This window comes from Nannospalax galili, unplaced genomic scaffold (genome assembly GCF_000622305.1).
Source record: "Nannospalax galili isolate Female #2095 unplaced genomic scaffold, S.galili_v1.0 scaffold1331, whole genome shotgun sequence".
Lineage (NCBI taxonomy): Eukaryota > Metazoa > Chordata > Mammalia > Rodentia > Spalacidae > Nannospalax > Nannospalax galili.
In genome coordinates, this window is record NW_008330679.1 from 1,538,311 (window position 1) to 1,557,369 (window position 19,059).

Sequence of the window (19,059 nt, forward strand, 5' to 3'; positions counted from 1 at the left end):
AAAATGATGGATAAATTTGTTTTCTCCCCCTATCTAGAAGCATTTGAGAGGGAACTGAACACTGATTCTAACCACTCCAACAGCTATCAAAATACCTGAAAGCAAATCCTGAATTCATCATTCTAGAGCCCAGCCTTGGAAGAAAAAAGAAAAATGAGGAGGAACCTAATAGAGGGATGCCTTTGGAAGCCCTTGTCAAAAAATTCCAATGGACTTATGTGAACATTTAAAAATTGCCATGTTCTGACTTTTTTCTAGCTCCCTGTCTAGAACTTTTAATGCTAATTACTCTTGCCTTTACTTCTCCCTCACATCTCCTAGTCAGGATTCAAGGACTTTCTTTTCCCCTTAGAGTTAAGTGTTATGCAATTTGGGAGTCTTTTAGATAGATCCACTGAAGGGGTACTCCAATTGCCTCACCCTGTGTCCGTGTTCAGCATGGAAGAAGCCAGAGCAGTCTGCATCCCGATTCCCTAACTGCAAGATGGGTAACCTCTTCAGAGGGTGATGTGATAAGAATAGGAGGTAGGAATTGGCTAGGCAGTTAGAGTAAAAAGACCCCAAAGAAAAGTAGCCAGTTTCTTAGCTAAAAGTCAAAATGTCCTTGGGCCTCTTAGCTGTTCCAAAGGCCAAAAATGTCAAAAGTATTAAGAGCTAATATCTAATCCTTAAAAAGATTTTAGGGATACCTCCTCAGAGGGGGGAATGTTAGAGTAGCCTAAAGCCCCCAAAAATAAATAAATCAAAGAAGAAAGAGTACATGAAGTTATCAGAAAAAAGTGATGGGGAGATACGGGAGGAGTTGGGGGAAGGAGTGGACATGGATTTGATCAAAACACCTTAAATGCATTCATGAAATTCTCAATAAATTATTTAAATTAAAAAAATAAATAAAATTAAAATAAAATTTTAAAAAAAGAAAGAGGAGACAGTTCAGTGGTTAAGAACACTGGCTACTCTTGAAGAGGACCTGTGTTCAGATCCCAGAACCTACATAGTGGTTAACAACCCTTCTATAACTCCAGTTTCGGGGGATCCGATGCCTTTTGCCTTCTTCTGGTCTTCACAAGCATTGTGTGGCATGAGTGCACTTAAATACACACAGGAAAAATTCATACACATAAAATAAAAATAAGATTAAAAGAAAAAGAGGAAGGGAGGGAAGAAAAAAAAGAAAAATAAATATGAAACAAAGCTAGGCACAGTGGCTCACGTTTCTAATCCCAACACTCGGGAAGCTAAAGCAGGAGGACTGCCCAACGTTCAAGGTCAGTCTTGGCTACACAATGAGTTCAAGGGTAACATGGGTTACATACTGAGTCCCAGCACCGCACCAAAAATGAAAACATAAACAACGAAATGAAACAATATGTGAATGAAACCAAAATTAAAAAAAAAGAAGTCAAATCCTCCATTATACTTGGAAATCACAACATGCTTTTAAGAAATGAAATAGTAAAAAGGAAAACCAACACAAATGGAGATTTAAATATAATAATCAAACAATCTAATTACAGTTAGCATTCAATTACACAATTAAAGAACACATAGACTATTTTCAAACGAACATGGAAGACTCACCAAAACAGACTACGTAGTAACCCATAAAACAAGTCTATTGCAAGATGTCAGGATCCAACATTTCCTAAACTTAATTGACCATACATCCTTCAAACAAAGAGCATTTCCAAGTCCTATTATTTCTCAGAACACTGTGAGAATGTGTTCTTTTTTTTTTTTTTTTTTTTGTCTTTTTGAGACAGGGTCCCAGCTGACCTGAACTTACCATGTAGACCAGGCTGGCCTTGAACTCAGAGAGATCTGTCTGCCTCTGCTTGCCTCTGCCTCCCCCTGCACGACCACGCCCAGATAACATTAAACCATTCTTAACATTCCTTCCTACTTCTCCTTCAAACTACAAATAACTAACAAAATACAGCAAGGATTTTTACCACCAGCAAGGATTAGTCAGTTTTATGAAGTATAAGCAAAAGCCTTAAAGCATATGCTTAGCATATTTGGGCAACAGCTGGGAGGTCAGAATGGTTCAAACTTTAGTGGAGACCAGAAGGAAAGGCAGACCATGAAATCACAAAGGAAAGTGGAGATCACAACACAGAAGACCTTGCATTTTGGTAAAAAGTTTTAAAATGATTTTTAAGTATGATGGGGACATTTAAGAAAAGAGCATTAGGGGGCTGGAGAGATGGCTCAGCAGTTAAGATTACTGTCTATTCTTGCAGAAGACCCGGGTTTGAATCCCAGTACCCATATCACAGCTAACAACTTTCCATAACTCCAGTCCCAGGAGATCCGACAGCCTCTGTCCTCTGGGGGCATTGCACAACATGGGTGCACTTACCTACATGCAGGTAATACACACATACGCATAAAATAAAAATAGTAAAATAAAATTTAAAAAAAGACAGAAAAGAGCATTAGCATGCCTTTAGTCCCAGCACTCAGGAGGCAGAGCAGGCAGATCTCTGGATCTCTGTGAGTTCAAGGACAGCCTGGTCTACATACTGAGTTCCAGGCCAACTGGGACTACAGGGAGACCCTGTCTCAAAAAAGCCCCCCCCCAAAAAAAGAAAGAAAAAGAAAGAAAAGAGCATTATCTGATGTACATTTTTTAAGCATCTCTCTGGTCTGTGTGAGGAACAGAATGGAAACTGAGCAACCAGTAGGAAGTTCTGCCAGTGACATAAGAAATGACTAAGAACAGAGTGGCCTAGACCAGAGTTGCCTGTATTTGGAAAAGAAAAATATCCAGCTGCATCTATGTGAATTGTATTTTTTGATTTTGATTTTTATGGTACTTAGGATTGAATCCAGGGCTTCACATATGCTACACAAACACTCTACAACTGAATTATATCCTCTGCCCTGCGTTGAGAAGTCTTAAAGCATTTTCTCTGCATGGCTCCAGGATGGCTTATTCTCATGAGACAATCTGTCTCCTTACAGAATTTCCCTTATCTCAACCTCTTCATGCTGGAAATGTTCTGAAGTCCAATCACTGAACCTCTTTTTTCTAATTATCTTCATTCAAATGGCGAGTTTATTCATTCAGCTTTTTAAAAATATTTTCTTTATTATTTTTATTCTTTTATGTGTATGCATGTAAGTGTTGTGCAATGCCAGCAGAGGACAGAAGAGAGAGATGGATCCCCTGGAGCTGGAGTTACAGTTGTTAGCTGCCATGTGGGTGCTGGGATTTAAACCCAGGTCTTTTGCAAAAACAGCCAATGCTCTTAACCGCTGAGCCATCTCTCCAGCCCTATCCATTCACCTTTATCATCAATAATAATTCCCAATTGTTCACCTCTTCCCTAAATACCAGATTCATATCACTGAACTGTATAGCAAACATCTCAAACTTAACCAAAATTGAGCTCCTAACCTCCCCTCTCCAAACTTGTGCCTCTTAAATTAGCCTTCCCTATTTGAGCTAACAGCAACTCCACTACTACAGTGCTCAGTGATAACCTTTAAGAGAGATACCCATGACCTCTCTTTTTATGAAGAGCATACATCTCAACATGTAAACAAATCCCTATTCTTCCTTCAAATTATATCCACAAGCCTAGGATTTAGTGGCAGAAAACTTGCCTAGCTTGCATCTTTGATCTCTAGTTCCCCTCTCCCCGCAAAAAACATATAAAATATAACCAGAGAGGCTGAGGATACAGCAGCTGATACAGTGGCTGCAAAAATCCCAGGGTTAGATCTCAAGCAATATACAAACTGGATGTGGTGCAGCAAGCCTGGAATCCTAGCATTTGGGAGGTTCAAGGTCATCTTCTGCTTCATAATGAGTCTGAGACCAGCCTGGGCTTCATGAGACCCTGCCTCCAAAGGGGGGGGGGGCTGTAAAATTTTATGAGTGTCATGCTAAAATCTAGAACTCACCTAACTAAACCTAATTAAAATAAACCAATTACAGGCTAAGGATGTAATTCAGTTGATAGATTGTAATCTCATCCCTAGCACTGCCATGAACAATAGTGGTGCATGCCTGCAGTGCTACCAGTCAGGAGGTGAAAGCAAGATCAGAAGTTTAAGGTCTTCCTCAGCTGAGAAGGTTGAAGACTAAATTGACATCCAAGAAAACCTGTTTAAAACAAAGGGGGGAGGGGGGAAGCAGGGAATATGGCTCAGTTGATAAAGGAGCTTGCTGCCAAGCCTGACAACATGAGTTCAATGACCTAAATTCAATCCCTAGGATCCACATAATGGAAAGAGAACCAATTCCCACATGCTGTCATCTGACCTCTACAAGTGGTCCAAGGTGCTCAAAAGTTTTTATTCATTTTTATTTTATGTGTACGAATGTTTTGCCTGAATGTATGTAAGTGTACCTGTGTCGCACAGAGCCTGCAGAGGCCAGAAGAGGGTGCTGGATTCCCTGGAACTGGAGTTATGGACAGTTGTTCATTGCCATGTGGGTACTGGGAATCAAACCTGGTCCTCTGGAAAAGCAACCAGTGCTTTTAACCAGAGTCATCTCTCCAGCCACTTAAGAAAGTTTTAATTGCTAGTGCTTAACTGAAAAACATTCAGCAAACGTGGTATTTGTATATCCCCCATCATTTTTGATATTTTATAATTCAAGATAATTACTTTATAATTAAAAGATACTTACAAAATATTCACTTTACTCTTATAAAGATGCTTATTGATTCCAAACAGTTCAAACTTCTTACTCTATCTTGGGCCAGAAGTCCTAAGCTCATATCCTTTTTCTAGAAGTGTGACTCATGCAATGAAGTCTCCTCCAAGTCTTAGCTTCTCATTTATAAAATGACAGGATGGGAGTGGATCAAAGGTCTGTATGCCTTACCTGTCCTATACCTAATCTTAAGATTATTATAGACATGGGGCTGGAGAGATGGCTCAGCAGTTAAAAGCACTGACTGCTCTTGCAGAGGACCTGGGTTCAATTCTCAGCACCCACATGGAGGCTACAAACCGTCCTTAATTCCAGTTCCAGGGGAATCCAAAGCCCTCTTCTGACCTCCACAGCATTGCACGACATGGGTGCACTCACATACATGCAGGCAATACACTCATACACATAAAATAAAAATAATGAAATATTTTTTAAAAAAGAAATTGCATGTGAAAGGACAAGAAGGAAAGAGAGAATAACGAGTAATAACCAGACAGTTTGCCTATTAATTTTGTTATCACTGCTGGACCAGGTAGAGCACCCCTTTGATCCCAGTGCTCCACTTAGGAGGTACTGACAGGTGCACTCACATACATGCAGGCAATACACTCATACACATAAAATAAAAAATAATAAATAAAATATATTTTTTTAAAAGTTAAAACTGCATTTAAGCCAGGTATGGTGGCACACACCTTCAGTCCCAGCACTCAGGAGCAAAGGCAGGTGGGTCCCTGTGTGATGGAGGCCAGCCTGGTCTATATTTCCAGATGCAGGCCAACTAGGGCTACCAGGAGACCCTGTCTCAAGAAGACCCAAAAAATTTAATATTCATACACCTGAGCCATGGGAAAAGATGCCTTTCAGTTACCTGCATTTAAGCCAAACATGGTGGCACATGCCTTTAAATCTGAGCACTTATTAGACAGAGGTAGGCAAATCACTGTGAGATTGAATCCAGCCTGGTCTATATAGCAAGTTACAGACCCATTGGGAGTAGAATAGTGAGGTATCCCACTGGTATAGTTTTAAAATACAAAAAGCTAAACTGCATTCAAAGCATAGTGCAGGCCGGGCATGGTATGTCATACCTGTACACCTGTAATCTCAATACTCAGGAAGCTGAGGCAGTAGGACTGCCATAAGTTTGAAGCTAGCTGATTTACACAGTGAGTTCCAGGCCAGCTTAGGCTAGATGAGACACTACTCAAAAAAAAAGAAAAAAAAAGGGGGGGGGACTGGAGGGCTGGATAGCTCGCTCTGTGGTTAAACGCATTTGGCTGCCCTTGCAGAGGACCCTGGTTCAGTTCCCAACAGCCCCATGGCACCTAACAGTCAGAGGTTCTGACACCCTCTTCTGGCCTCTATGAGCATGGCACACATGCAGTGCATTTGCATAGAGACATAACACACAAGACACATAAAATAAAAACAAATATCACAAAAAAGGATGACCAATCCTCACCTCTCAAATGCAAAGATTACAGGTGTGCACCACCACTGCCAGTTTTGGTGAAACCCAATGCTTCATACATGCTAGGCAAGCACTCTACCAACTAAGTTACATACCCAGCCCTACCAAAAAAATTTAATGTAATGTACTGTTACTTCACATACTCCTATTTAAATACAATCATACAGATACATACCAATCAGGAAAATCAGAGATCTGAATATAAAAAGTAAAAGTAAGACTCTTGGGAAAAAGTAACACCATGACATTGAGGTAGATAGTGTCAAATGAAGTCAAAAAGCACTAACAAAATAAGTAGAACTTCTGTAACATTAAAAACTTTTTTTGTGGGGCTGGAGAGATGGCTCAGCAGTTAAGAACACTGTTCTTGCAGAAGACCCAGGTTTCAAATCCCAGCACCCACATGGCAGCTAACAACTATCTGTAACTCTAGTTCCAGGGGATCCGACAGCCTCTTCTGTCATCCGTGGGCATTGCACGACACGGGTGCACTTACATGCAGGCCCAACACTCACACACATTTAAAAAAAAATTTTTTTTAACTTTTTTTTTAAGCCGGTGTGGTGGCCCACGCCTTTATTCCCAACACTTGGGAGGCAGAAGCAGGTGGATCTCTGTGAGTTCAAGGCCAAGTTTTCCTCTGATCTTAGTATTGGAGGAACCCCTTGAGGACAGCGTGCAAGTGTGTCACTGCTTTAAAGCAGTGTTTGCAGACTTTTCTGCTTTTCCAATGTTCCTGGTTCTTGAAACAGGATTTGATAAGGCAACTCTATTAATAGGTGTTTTATTTGTTGCTTGGTAGTGTATAGTGTAGAAAGCTCACTTTGAACAATGAGAGATGCAGGCTGTTCAGTTCCTTAAAAAGCAAAGCAAAGCAAAACAAAACCATGGGACAGCTGGGGCTGCAGGGAAACCCTGTCTCAAAAAGACCAAAAAAAAAAACCACTTTTTTGTATCTTTTGAGATAGGTTCTTCCTGTGGTCCCAGCTGGCCCAGAACTCCCTATGTAGACCAGGCTGGCCTAGATCTCACAGAGAACTGCCTGCCTCTGCCTCCCGAGTGCTGGGATTAAAAGCATGCACCACCACACCCGGCTACAACATTAAGATTTTTGATTCATGGGACTAGAGAGCTGGCTCAGACGTTAAGGACACTGGCTGCTCTTGCAGACAATCCAGGTTCAGCCCCTAGCACCCAAATGGTGGTTAACAACTGTCTGGAACTCCAGTTGCAGAGGATCCAATGCCTTCTCAGTTATTGCATGCACGTAGTGCACTTACGAACATTGCCAAAACACCTATACATATAAAATAAAAACATTCTTAGAAAAAGAAAAGAATTTTGATTCAGGGGCTAGAAAGATGACTTAGCGGTTAAGTTCACTTAGTGCTCTTGCAGAAGACCTGGGTTTAGCTCCCAGCACCGACATAGCAGCTAACACCCATCCTTAACTCCAACAGTTCAAAAGATCCAACACTCTCTTCTGGCCCCCGGGGTACCAGGCATATTACATGGAAAATTAAAACACTCAAACACGTAAAATAAAAATATATTAAAATATATATTTTTTGGGGGGGGTCTTTTGAGACAGGGTCTCCCTGTAGCCCCAGCAATCCTGGAACTCACTATGTAGACCAGGCTGGCCTTTAACTCACGGAGATCCACCTGCCTCTGTCTCCCGAGTGCTGGGATTAAAGGCATGCGCCACCATGCCCACTCATAAAAATATTTTTAAAAAATAATTTGAGGGGCTAGAGAGATGGCTCAGTGGTTAAGAACATTGGTTGTTCTTGCAGAAGATCTGGGGTCAAATCCCAGCACCCACATGGCAGCTAACAACTGTTCGTAACTCCAGGAGATCCAATAGCCTCTTCTGTCCTCCATGGGCATTGCACGACACGGGTGTGCTTACCTACATGCAGGCAAATACACGCATACACATAAAATAAAAATAAAATTTTTTTTAAATAATAATAATAATTTGAAGCCAGGCATGGTGGCACATGCCTTTAATCCCAGCACTCGGGAGGCAGAGGCAAGCGAATCTCTGTGAGTTCAAGACCAGCCTGGTCTACATAGCTAGTTCCAGGTCAGCTGGGGCTACAGAGAGACCATCTCAAAAAGACAAAAAAAAGAAACAAACACCTGAAGGAGTGGTCAGCAACACGAACGAGATGGGGTTTCTTATGGAGACATGGGGACCAAGACCACTGCGAATACCTGAAATATACATACTGCATCTAACAAAGGATTGTATTTAGAATAAAGAGTTACAAAAATCAACATGGAAAAAAGAGAATACCCCCATAGAAAAAAAGGAGCAAAAGATTTAACAGACACTTCAAAAAAGCAGAAATCCAGGACAATAAAGATGGTATGCCTAACATGAAAGGGTATTCAATTTGGTTAGTTATTAGAGAAATACAATTAGAACTAAACTGCAATGTCACTGCACATGCTTCTGTAATAACTGAAAATAAAAAAAATTGGCAATACCAAGTGCTGACAAGGAGCCACAGTAACAAGTTCTCATGTAATACTGAAAGGAGTGTAAATGTGTAAAACTATACAAAACTTCAGCAGAGTCTACTAAAACTGATATATATAAACCATAACCTAGTAATTCTTCTCTAAATTATATACCCAGGAAAAGTCATAAATACATTCACGCAAAACAAATATAAAAGAGCTGGGCATGGTAGTGCACACACTTAACCCCAGTACTTAGGAGGCAGAAGCAAGCGATCTCTGTGAGATCGAGGCCAGCCTTATCTACATAGTTGAGTTCCAAGGCCAGTTGGGACTACAGGGAGACCCTGTCTCAAAAAATAACATTGGGGGGGGGGGAGAAGCATCCACAGCAGTAAACTATTAAAAAACTGAAGTGTTCATTAGTAATAGAATGAAAAAACCAAGGCGCATTTACATAATATAGCAACAAGAATGAACAAACTACAACCAACAAAAATTTAACTCATAAATGAAATGTTAAGCAAAAAAACTCAATGAACTTGCTACAAGGAAGAATACAAGGAACATAGGGCAAATTGATGTTTCTTGGGCTGGGTGCAGGTTACAGGAGAATTTATTATGTGAAAGCTCACCTAGCTGTATACTATTCATCATCTGTATCATACATCTTTTACATTTTACATTAAATGAGTCCACAACTGGCATGTCAGTCTAATTCTTTCCTATTACATATATTATGCTCAAAGACCTAACTACGGTCCTATACCATCTTCACTGTTCTTCAGAATTTAAACATCAATATTTCTATGCATATGCTGCCAATATTCATCACTTGCTAATAACCTACCATATTAGTTACTTTTCTCTTTACTGTGACAAAATACCCGAAAAGACGCAACTTAAGGAGGAAAGGGTCTATTTGGGCTTACAGTTCCAAGGACTGAGAAGTTCCAAGGGGCAGAGAAGGAAATGGTGGCAGGAGCATAAGGCGGCTGGTCATACTGCATCCACACTCAGGAAGCCGGGAACAATGAATGCTGGCACTCAGCTCCTCCTTTAGATGCTGTCTTCAACAATTCTAGATCCTGTCATCTACTATATTCCAAACACTTTTAACATTCATTTACCTAGGGATTGGAGAGATGCACTGGCTGCTCTTGCAGAGGACCCTGGTTTGGTTCCCAGCACCCACATACAGGCTAACAAGCATCCATAACTCCAGTTCCAGAGGATCTGACATCTTCTTCTGGCTTCCATGGGCACTGCACAACATGGGTACACTTACATACAAGAAGGCACCACACTCATGTATATAAAATAAATTGCCAGACATGGTGGCATACATCTTTAGTCCCAGTACTGGGGAGGCAAAGGCAGGCAGATCTCTGTGAACTTAAGGATAGCCTGGTCTACATAATGAGTTCCTTGCCAGTTGGGGCTGCAGGGAGACCCTGTCTCAAAAAGACATTCATTTATTTGAATGTTTAACAGATGCACACACCCACATTAAATACAAAAATGTAATTAAAAGTACAACAATGAATAAGCCATCCCTAGCTTCAAAGAGTCTCATAATCTTATCTACTGACAAGGGAAAAGTGCAGAAATTATGTCCAAGGTGTTATAGGTGCACAAAACACCATCAGAAACTACACTGCTAAGGCAAGACATCAAAGTAAGCTTCTTGGAAGTGCTAACATCTCCTAAATGAGGTGGAACTATCCTAAAAGATGAGTGGGAATTACCCTGGCAAATGGCATTTCAACAGAGGGAAGAGTCTAATGAAAAGCACAGTGCTAAGAAACAGCATGATGTATTTAAGGCAACAATAAACAGCTGCTGAATGTTGTTTGAGGCTAGTAACACCAAGATGGGGTGGAGTGGGGGGCAAGCTGTCAAGACTGGAAGAAGTCAAGTCATCAGAGGACTTCACCCTTATCCAAACGACAAGTAGGATCAGTGAGGAAATGATCAATGGAAATGATCTGGTCAACAGATTATTCAAGTAGCAGCATATAAAATGGAATTAAAGAGATAGGGCTAGCAGAAGCAAATCTGCTTAGGAGGCCATTTTAATTGTCAGAGAGAAGAACCTAAAACAATAAAACGAAAGCTATACCTAATCTGGAGAAAAACTATAGATACAAAATGCTAACAGTCACATTCTGAGAACCACTTACACTAGAGGTAAACAGATTTTCTTTTTTATGAAGAGCCAAATTGTAATTATATCAAGCTTTATGTTCCACATTTCTTTTTACCCTTTAAGCAATTCCTTAAAAGTGAAAAACATTTGCCGGGCATGGTGGCGCACACCTTTAATCCCAGCACTCACGATGCAGAGGCAGGTGGATCTCTGTGAGTTCAAGGCCAGCCTGGTCTACATAGTGAGTTCCAGGACAGCTGAGGCTACAGGGAGACCCTGTCTCAAAAAGTCCAAAAAAAAAAAAACAAAAAACAAAAAAGAAAAACATTTAATTAATGAACTACTTTTTTATAAGGTTGGTTCTGGGATGTGAACCATAGTTAGGGAGTTTGCTGATCCCTGATGCACATTGGTAAAGAAATAAGAATTAACCTTACTATGAGATTAATTTTCCTAAAATGTTACTTGCATCATTAATACCCTACTGGTGTTCACTGCTTTTACTAAATCCAACCCCTACCATAGGTGATAGGTGTCTAGCATTTACAGGCCTCTTCAGCTCCAAGCTACATCCTAAGCTTGAGAATTTTTCTTTCTTACTCAATTGAACTACTTACAATTACCTGCCTCTGTATATTTGTGCTGTTTATCAATCCAACGTTCTCTCCTCCTGCTCCAAACTTGATAAAAACCCTTCCTTCAAAGCACAATTCAAATCCTACCTCCAAAGTGACTCCACCCTCCTCTGAACTTCTAAAAGCTCTATCACAACTTACCAGAATTTAATTGCTGCTCTGGTTTACTTCAAATAAACAGTAAATTCCTTGAGAGCAGGTAGCAATTTATACCATTCTCAGTCAGTGGATTTAACAACATATAACAAGGGGTAAATAAGATAAAGACATGTCTGTTTGAGTGCATGTAACATAAATGTACTTTTTTTTTCTGAAACAGCTAGTTAATTGAAGCCAATGTGCTTTCATCCTTATAACTAAATACTTTCATTCTATGATCACAACTTTAATGATAGAGGCAGAGGCAGCCAGATCTCTGTGAGTTCAAGGCCAGCCTGGTCTACATAGTGAGTTCCAGGCCAGAGACCCTGTCTCAAAAAGACCAAAAAAAAAAGACAAATACATCTTTCCTATTCTGCAGAATTTTACTGGAGAAACAATAGCAAAATACAAATATAGAAACCTCCCAGTAGTAGACGATTTATTTCAACATAGGAAAAATAACACAATTTTACAAACACAAGTTATTAAAACAATTCTAAATTTGCTTACCTATAATTCTGCTTTGTTTTTAAAATACAAATAAGCTTCTGAAACTAAATGGCTTTAAATTCATCCTTAATTTCCTCAATTATTACTCAAGTTCAAAAAGTCTCACACATCCCAAAAAGCCATAGATCTGAGTTTAGTAAGGTTCTCCGTGACAGTTCACATTACCAAAATGGCATTATTTAGTTCACTGAGAATTTAGGGAAATAAAAATATGATTCCCTATATTAATGCTTTAAGGAAATAACCCATGTTAATTTACTACTAATAAATAACTACAATGAGAATTTTGAGCTAGATTAAAGTATGCATCTTATGTTTGAACTCTAAAAAAAAATCATAAAACCAAAGTGTGAGTTGTGCCCAATTTTAAAATTGATAAAAATTTAGGAGATGGAGAGAGTTCAGCAGTTAATAATACTGGATATTCTTGTAAAACACCTGAATTAGGTTCCCAGTACTCGCTCGTAACGGTTAGTAACTGTCCATAACTGCAGTTCCTCTGCAGACATTGTATGCATGAATGCATTTACATACATGCAGGTAAAATACACATAAAATAAAAATAAAATTTTTTAATATTTTGTTATTTTTTTATTTTAGATGTAGGAGTGCATTGCCTGCTTGTATGTGAGTGCACCAGTGTCATGCAATGCCACAGAGGTAAGAAGAGGGCTTCGGATTCCCCTAGAACTGGAGTTCAGGAAGATTCATAGCTGTGTGGGTGCTGGGAATCAAACCCGGGTCCTCTGCAAGAGCAGTCAGCGCTCTTAACCGCTGAGCCATCTCTCCAGCCCCCGCCCCCCCCAAAAAATAAAATTTTTTAAAGAAAGTATCTAGGGAGCCTGGAGTGGTGGCACACACCTTTAATCTTTCCCAGCAGTTGGGAGGCAGAGGCAGGTGAATCTCTGTGAAATCAAGGGCAGCCTAGTGCATCTTGAGCTCCAGGCTAGCTGGGGCTACAGGGAGGGAGACCATTCAAAACACACACACACAGACACACACACACACAGACACACACACACACACTCACACATACACACTCACACACACACTAAGGGCTCTGGGGCCTGGAGAGACGGCTCAGTGGTTATGAGCACTGGCTGCTCTTGCAGAAGACCAAGGCTCAGTTCCCAGTACCCACATGGTAGCTAATACCAGTCCTTAACTCCAGTTCCAGGAGATCCAACATTTTCTTCTGGCCTCCATGGCCATCACACTCACATGGAGCACTTGCATGCATACAGGGAAAACAGTCATAGCACATAAAATAAAATTTTTAAAAACATTCTATTTAAGCCAGGTGTGGTGGTACACACCTTTAGTCCCAATACTTGGGAGGCAGAGGCAGGTGAATCTCTGTAAATTCAAGGCCAGCCTGGTCTACATAGTGAGTTCCAGCTGGGGGTACAGGGAGACCCTGTCTCAAAAAGACCAAAAAAAAAAATTCTATTTATTACTATTTATTATTTTTCTTTTATGTGTAGATGGGTGTTTTGCCTGCATGTATGTAAGTGCACCTGTGTTACACAATGCCCATGGAGATTAGATAGTTCAGATCCCCTGGAACTAGTTTCAGGCTGGTGCTAGCTACCATGTGGGTGCTGGGAACCAAACCTAGTTAGGCCCTCTGCGAGAACAGTCTGTGATCTTAACCCATGAGCCATCTCTCTAGCCCTAAAAAAATTTTTTAATCCACAAAAATTCCTCCAGAATAACTGCTCACATTCCCACAAAAACTACAACAAAAGTTTAAAACATCTACAAGAAATGTACAGAAAAACCACAATAAGGAGCTGGAGAGATGGCTCAGCAGTTAAAGAGCACTGGCTGCTCTTGTGGAGGACCAGGGTTCAGTTCCCATCACCCACATGGCAACTCACAACCATCCTTAACTCCAGGTTCCAGGGAATCCAACACCCTCTTCTGGCCTCCATAGACACTACACACAAATACTGCATTTACACACATACAGGGAAAGCATACACATACTCATACTCAAACACATAAATTTTTTAAATTTTATATAAAAAAGAAGCCATTGTGTTAGCACACACCTTTAATCCCAGGACACAGGAGGCAGAGACAGGTGGATCTCCCTGAGATCGAGGCCAGCCTGGTTTACATCAAGAGTTCCAGGCCAGTGGCCAGCTAGGGTTACAGGAAGGCCATCTTAAAAAAAAAAAAAAAAAAAAGGAAAGCAAAGAAAAAGAAAAGAATGTCACAATGAATAAAACCCAAAAACTGTAACGTTCAAACTCCCAAAACACACAGAAGAGAAAGCTTATTTACAAGCCTATTGTCCGTTAAGGAGTAATACTAATCATAATGCACTAATTATATAGGGGAAAACTAGGAGGCAGAGACTCAGCTTGCTCAATTTTACCACTGGCTTAGTCTTGGGTACAGCCCTCAATTTCTTGACATGTTTCCCAATATACTGACACATGAACAACTTAACTGACATGGTCGGGTTGCAAGATCTGATTAAAAGACTGTAAAGGGGGGCTGAAGAGATGTCTCAGCGGTTAAGAACACTGTTCTTACAGAAGACCCAGGTTCAAATCCCAGCACCCACATGGCAGCTAACAACTGTCCTTAACTCCAGTTCCAGGGGATCCGACAGCCTCTTCTGTCCTCTGAGGGCATTCACTGCACTACACAGCTGCACTTACCTACATGCAGGCAATACACGCATACAAATAAAATAAAAATCTGTGAGTGCAAGGCCAGCCTGGTCTACATAGTTCCAGGACAGCTGGGGCTACAGGGAGACCCTGTCTCAAAAAGACCAAAAAAAAAAAAAAAAGACTGTGAAGTACTTCAGGGCCCTGAAAGGAAGCCACTGCAGCCATAAAATGTCACATTTTTCTAATGTAACACTAAGGCTAACTGTTATCGGTGGCTCCAAATCCAATCATAATCCTTTTGTGTCTTAACAGAGCAAATCCTCTGTGAAATCAGTAAAGGGCATGTATTTCAGAAGCTAGTTTAACGATCTCAGAGAAAAGAATTTCCAAAATGTATTTTCTCAAAAATCGTGTCCCTATCCAACCCAATTATATGCTAAGGGAAACTTGATGCAACCCCTATTAAGAAGTTAGATCCAGGTGTCCATAAACCAGTCACAAATGACTTAAGACTATTAGGAATCACGGAGGAACTTTTCTTTGTTACCCTAGCAGAAATGTGACCCCTGAAAATAATCCCAGAAAAGACGCCTTGTAAGAGTTCTACTAAAGAGAAAGTCCCTACCCTTTCCTACCTCAAGAACTCCAAACCGTTTGTAGACAGTGCACACAACACACAATTCTCTCAAAACCTAAACTAAAAGGGCAGGTAGTTTCAGCACCTGCTTGGTGCTGAGCGCTGGCTCCAGAAGAGGCTGCTCAGGAAAGTGCTGATGCCACCTCCAGCTGCCCCCGAGTGACAGTAACAATGCAAACACTGACAAAAGCGCTGGGAGGCCACTGAAGCCCCTGCTCGGCAGCACTTCTGCCCGATCCTCAACACACAAAGCGACAAACCCCGGAGAGGCCCTCGTCTGACAGGTCTTCCCTGCCAGAACTGGTGTGGCAACGTGAAAAAAGCAAAAGTGCTGCCTGTCCCTCCTTCCAGGGCTCCTTAAGGTGCGGGGCAAGGCTGGCCGCGTGGCTCGGCCTCTGGAAACCCGAAGGGACTTGGCTCCGGCGGAGGCCGCGGGAGAAGTCCGTCGGGTAGGACCGCGCCGGGCGGGCACGACACCGTGGCCGTCCCGGGAGCTCAGCCGCCCGCGCTCCGTCCTACCCGGCCCGGGCAGGCGGCAACTCCTCGCGCCCAACTCCGCCAGGCCCCAGCGGCCGCGGGTGGGGGAGGCGGCACGGCCCGGCTCGCTCCCTCCGCACGCGGTCCAGCCCCGCGCCCTCCGCCCGTCCCCGCCCGCCCCGGGGCGCGGTGCTCCACGCGCGCTGCCGGCGGCCCGGGGCCCCCCCGGGGGGGGCGCGCCCTCCGCCCGTCCCCGCCCGCCGCGGGCCGCGTTGCTCACCGCGAGCTGCCGGCGGCCTGGGCCCTACCTGAGGCGGTGTACCAGCTCCCGGCGTGACTGGCTTCCCGGCAGACCACTCGGTTGGACATCTTGGTGCCTGTGCCGCCTATGGTGCACGAGGATGAATGAGGAGGCGGCGGCGGCGGCAGGAGCGGCTCCGCGAGGGGACGAGACACCGCGGGCCCAGCCCAGGAGGAGGCGGCCGCGGGGAGGGGAACGGCCCGGCCCAGGAGGAGGAGGAGGAGGAGGAGGAAGGAGAGGAGTGGAGGAGGAAGAGGAGGAGATGGCAGCCGGGGCGGCGGCCGCAACAATCACCACAAACTCCGGCGGCCGCCGGAAGATGGGGCCCGCGGCGGCTTCGCTAGAGCCGCGCGGCCGCGAACTCGCCGCCGCTTCCCTGTCCTGTCCGGCCCCTCCCCCCGAGCCGCCCCCGCCCCGCCGCGCGCGGCCTCCCAAACCTACCGATGACCCCACCCCCGTGACCGCGCTTCCCACACCCTCCCCGCCCCCACCGCCAGGCCTCCCGCCGGCCGCGCGCCTGCCGGCCCCGCCCCGCGCCTCCGCCCGCCATCGGCTCAACGGCGGAAGCTGGACAGGCCCCGAGCCATCTGAGGTCGCGCTGCTCCGCGACTAGGCGATGATTCCGCACCTCACAAAAAAACCCAGGGCCGGGGCCTGAACCCGGGGCTGGCGAGAGCCCAGGAGCCCCCGCTTCCTTACTCGTTGCTCCAGCGGGTCCGACCCACTGAGCATGCCCAGCGCCGCGGCCCGGCCCGCCGGAGGAGGCTCAGCGTGCACGCTCCGCTCTCCCGGGTGTAGCGCCGGCAGCGGCTGGGGGCAGGGCGCGGGGCACAGGACGCAGCCGCAAGGCGAGCCCCTTCCCCCTCCAGCGTCCCAAACCCTGCAGCCACCCTGCGCCCGCATAGTCCGCCCGGTTGCCTGGCCCGGCAACCCTGGATCCGCACCCTCAGGGTTTCACCCAGGAATGCCTGTCCAGGGCCGAGCCGCGAAGTTTGATTTGTAGAAACAGGCGCGCAGTGAAGCGTGCCAGGGTCCTGTAGGTGCAGCTTTCGCCTCACGGGGTCACCTGATCCCCTAATCGTGCTTTGCAACTGTTGTATTGATTTATGGTGTCTTTACAGTGTGACAGCTCACCTCAGATATTTCCAACTGTAAAATAGGGAATGAGACAAGAGGGGTTACCTAGGATTGTACGAGTTAATGAATGGGAGGAGCCTAGCATACAACAAATGTCATTCTTGACTTACCTTATAAATCCCAGTATTTCCCGTGTCAGTAAACAAAGAATTTCTTTGCAAGTTTGGTAGACTCATGGCAAAAATATTTTGGACCTCCAGGAAAGTGGTTTTAGTTTTGAAGTGCACGATTCCAAAACTGAAGAGTAACAGAAAAGGTGCCCATCTCCCAGAAAAGGTTTGGTCTAAAAATCATAAACTGTATCTTAATCCCACACTAAACTAGTCCCTGGAGAAGTCCAAAGTGCCTAATACTGTTTCCTGGAGCTGGAAAGATGGCTCAGCAGTTAAGTGCACTGGCTGCACTTGCAAAGGGCCCAGGTTCAGTTTCCAGCGTGCACATGGCCCCTACAACGATCTATAACTCCAAACACATGGTGCACTTAACATACGCAGGCAAAACACATAAAATTTTTTTGAAAAATTAGTGTTCCCTAATGCCATAAGAATACACTTTTTTTTTTTTCCTTTTTTTTTAGACAAGGTCTCTACGTAGCCCTTACTGGTCTGGAAGTCCCTATGTAGACCAGACTGGCCTCAAACTCACATTGATCTGCCTTCCTCTGCTGGAATTAAAGGCATATGGCACCATGCCAGCCTAAGAATATACTTTCTTAAAGGCTCCATCCTGTTTCTTTTCCCTTACCCTTTCCACCTTTGGAACTAAGAATTTTGTTGCAAGATCCCTATCCTAAAGCATGACCTATTACTGGACCATTTCTGCCTTTCACATTCTCTTCTATAGTTATTAAATCAAAATCTCCACAGAATATATATATATATATATATATATATATATGTGTGTGTGTGTGTGTGTGTGTGTGTGTGTATAGTCTCTTTGTCTCAGCATGGCTCAGTTAGGTGTCTTCCTTACTCTCGTTCCTCTTTAGTTTTTGAGATGGAGTTTCTCACTAAACCTGGAGCTCACTGATAACCAGGAGTTCCAAGGAGCCACCTGTCTCCACCCCTCCAGCCCTGGGATTACAGGTGTGCTAACATGTCTGGATTTTCACTTGTGTGCTAGGTGTTAAACTCAGGTCCTCCTGCTTGTATTGCAGCAGCTTTGCCCATCAGCCATCTCCCTAGCTACATTACAATATTTTTAAATCACATCTTATATGTGAATTAGTGTTTACTAAAATGTCTTTGTATGGTGTATACAGGTTGGGGTAAAAGGAGGCCCTGTTTCAAAAAGACCAAAAAAAAAAAAGAGTGAATTTTTTTTTAAATTCCATGTTACTTTCTAGAGTACCAAAAACATAGTGATAAATAAGTGCACCATTGCCCAAAGAGGCCAGAAGAGGGTGTCAGATCCCTTGGAACTGGGGCTAAGGACTATTGTTACCAGCCATTGGGTGCTGGGAACCTAACCCCCGTCCTCTGGCGGAGCAGCCAATGCTCTTAAACTGAGCCATCTTTTCCAGACCCACCTCCAAGGTGCTTAAGTGCTAATATGAAGAAAGCTCTTATGTTTAGTTTTAATGACAAAAAAGGAAGGAGCTGGAGAGATGGTCAGCGGTTAAGAGCACCGACTGCTCTTGCAGAGGACCAGAGTTTGATTACCAGCACCCACATGGTGGCTATGAACCCTCCTTAACTCCAGTCCCAGGGGAATCCGAAGCCCTCTTCTGACCTCCGAGGCATTGCACCACATGGTTGCACTCACAAGCAGGCAATACAGGCATACACATAAAATAAAAATAATAACGTTTTTTTTTAAAAGAGAGACTCT

General features: G+C 43.6%; 1 protein-coding gene across 4 annotated transcripts in view; it reads right to left on the minus strand.

Annotated features, from left to right (window-relative positions):
- Memo1 (mediator of cell motility 1) overlaps nucleotides 1–17,128 on the minus strand; it is a 114,200-nt gene extending 97,072 nt beyond the window's left edge. The window contains exons 1-2 of one of the 4 annotated variants that reach the window (XM_008851016.3): nucleotides 17,037–17,128; nucleotides 16,100–16,177 (exon numbers count right to left, since the gene is read on the minus strand). In XM_008851016.3, the coding sequence (XP_008849238.1) occupies nucleotides 16,100–16,160 (61 nt within the window). In that variant the 5' untranslated portion in view covers nucleotides 16,161–16,177; nucleotides 17,037–17,128. Of the gene's footprint in view, nucleotides 1–16,099; nucleotides 16,555–16,720; nucleotides 16,740–16,791; nucleotides 16,957–17,036 lie in introns of those variants that run through there. The other 3 variants (XM_008851007.3, XM_008851024.3, XM_008851028.2) reach the window with 3 other exon arrangements.
- Between the last annotated feature and the right edge of the window lie 1,931 nt (nucleotides 17,129–19,059).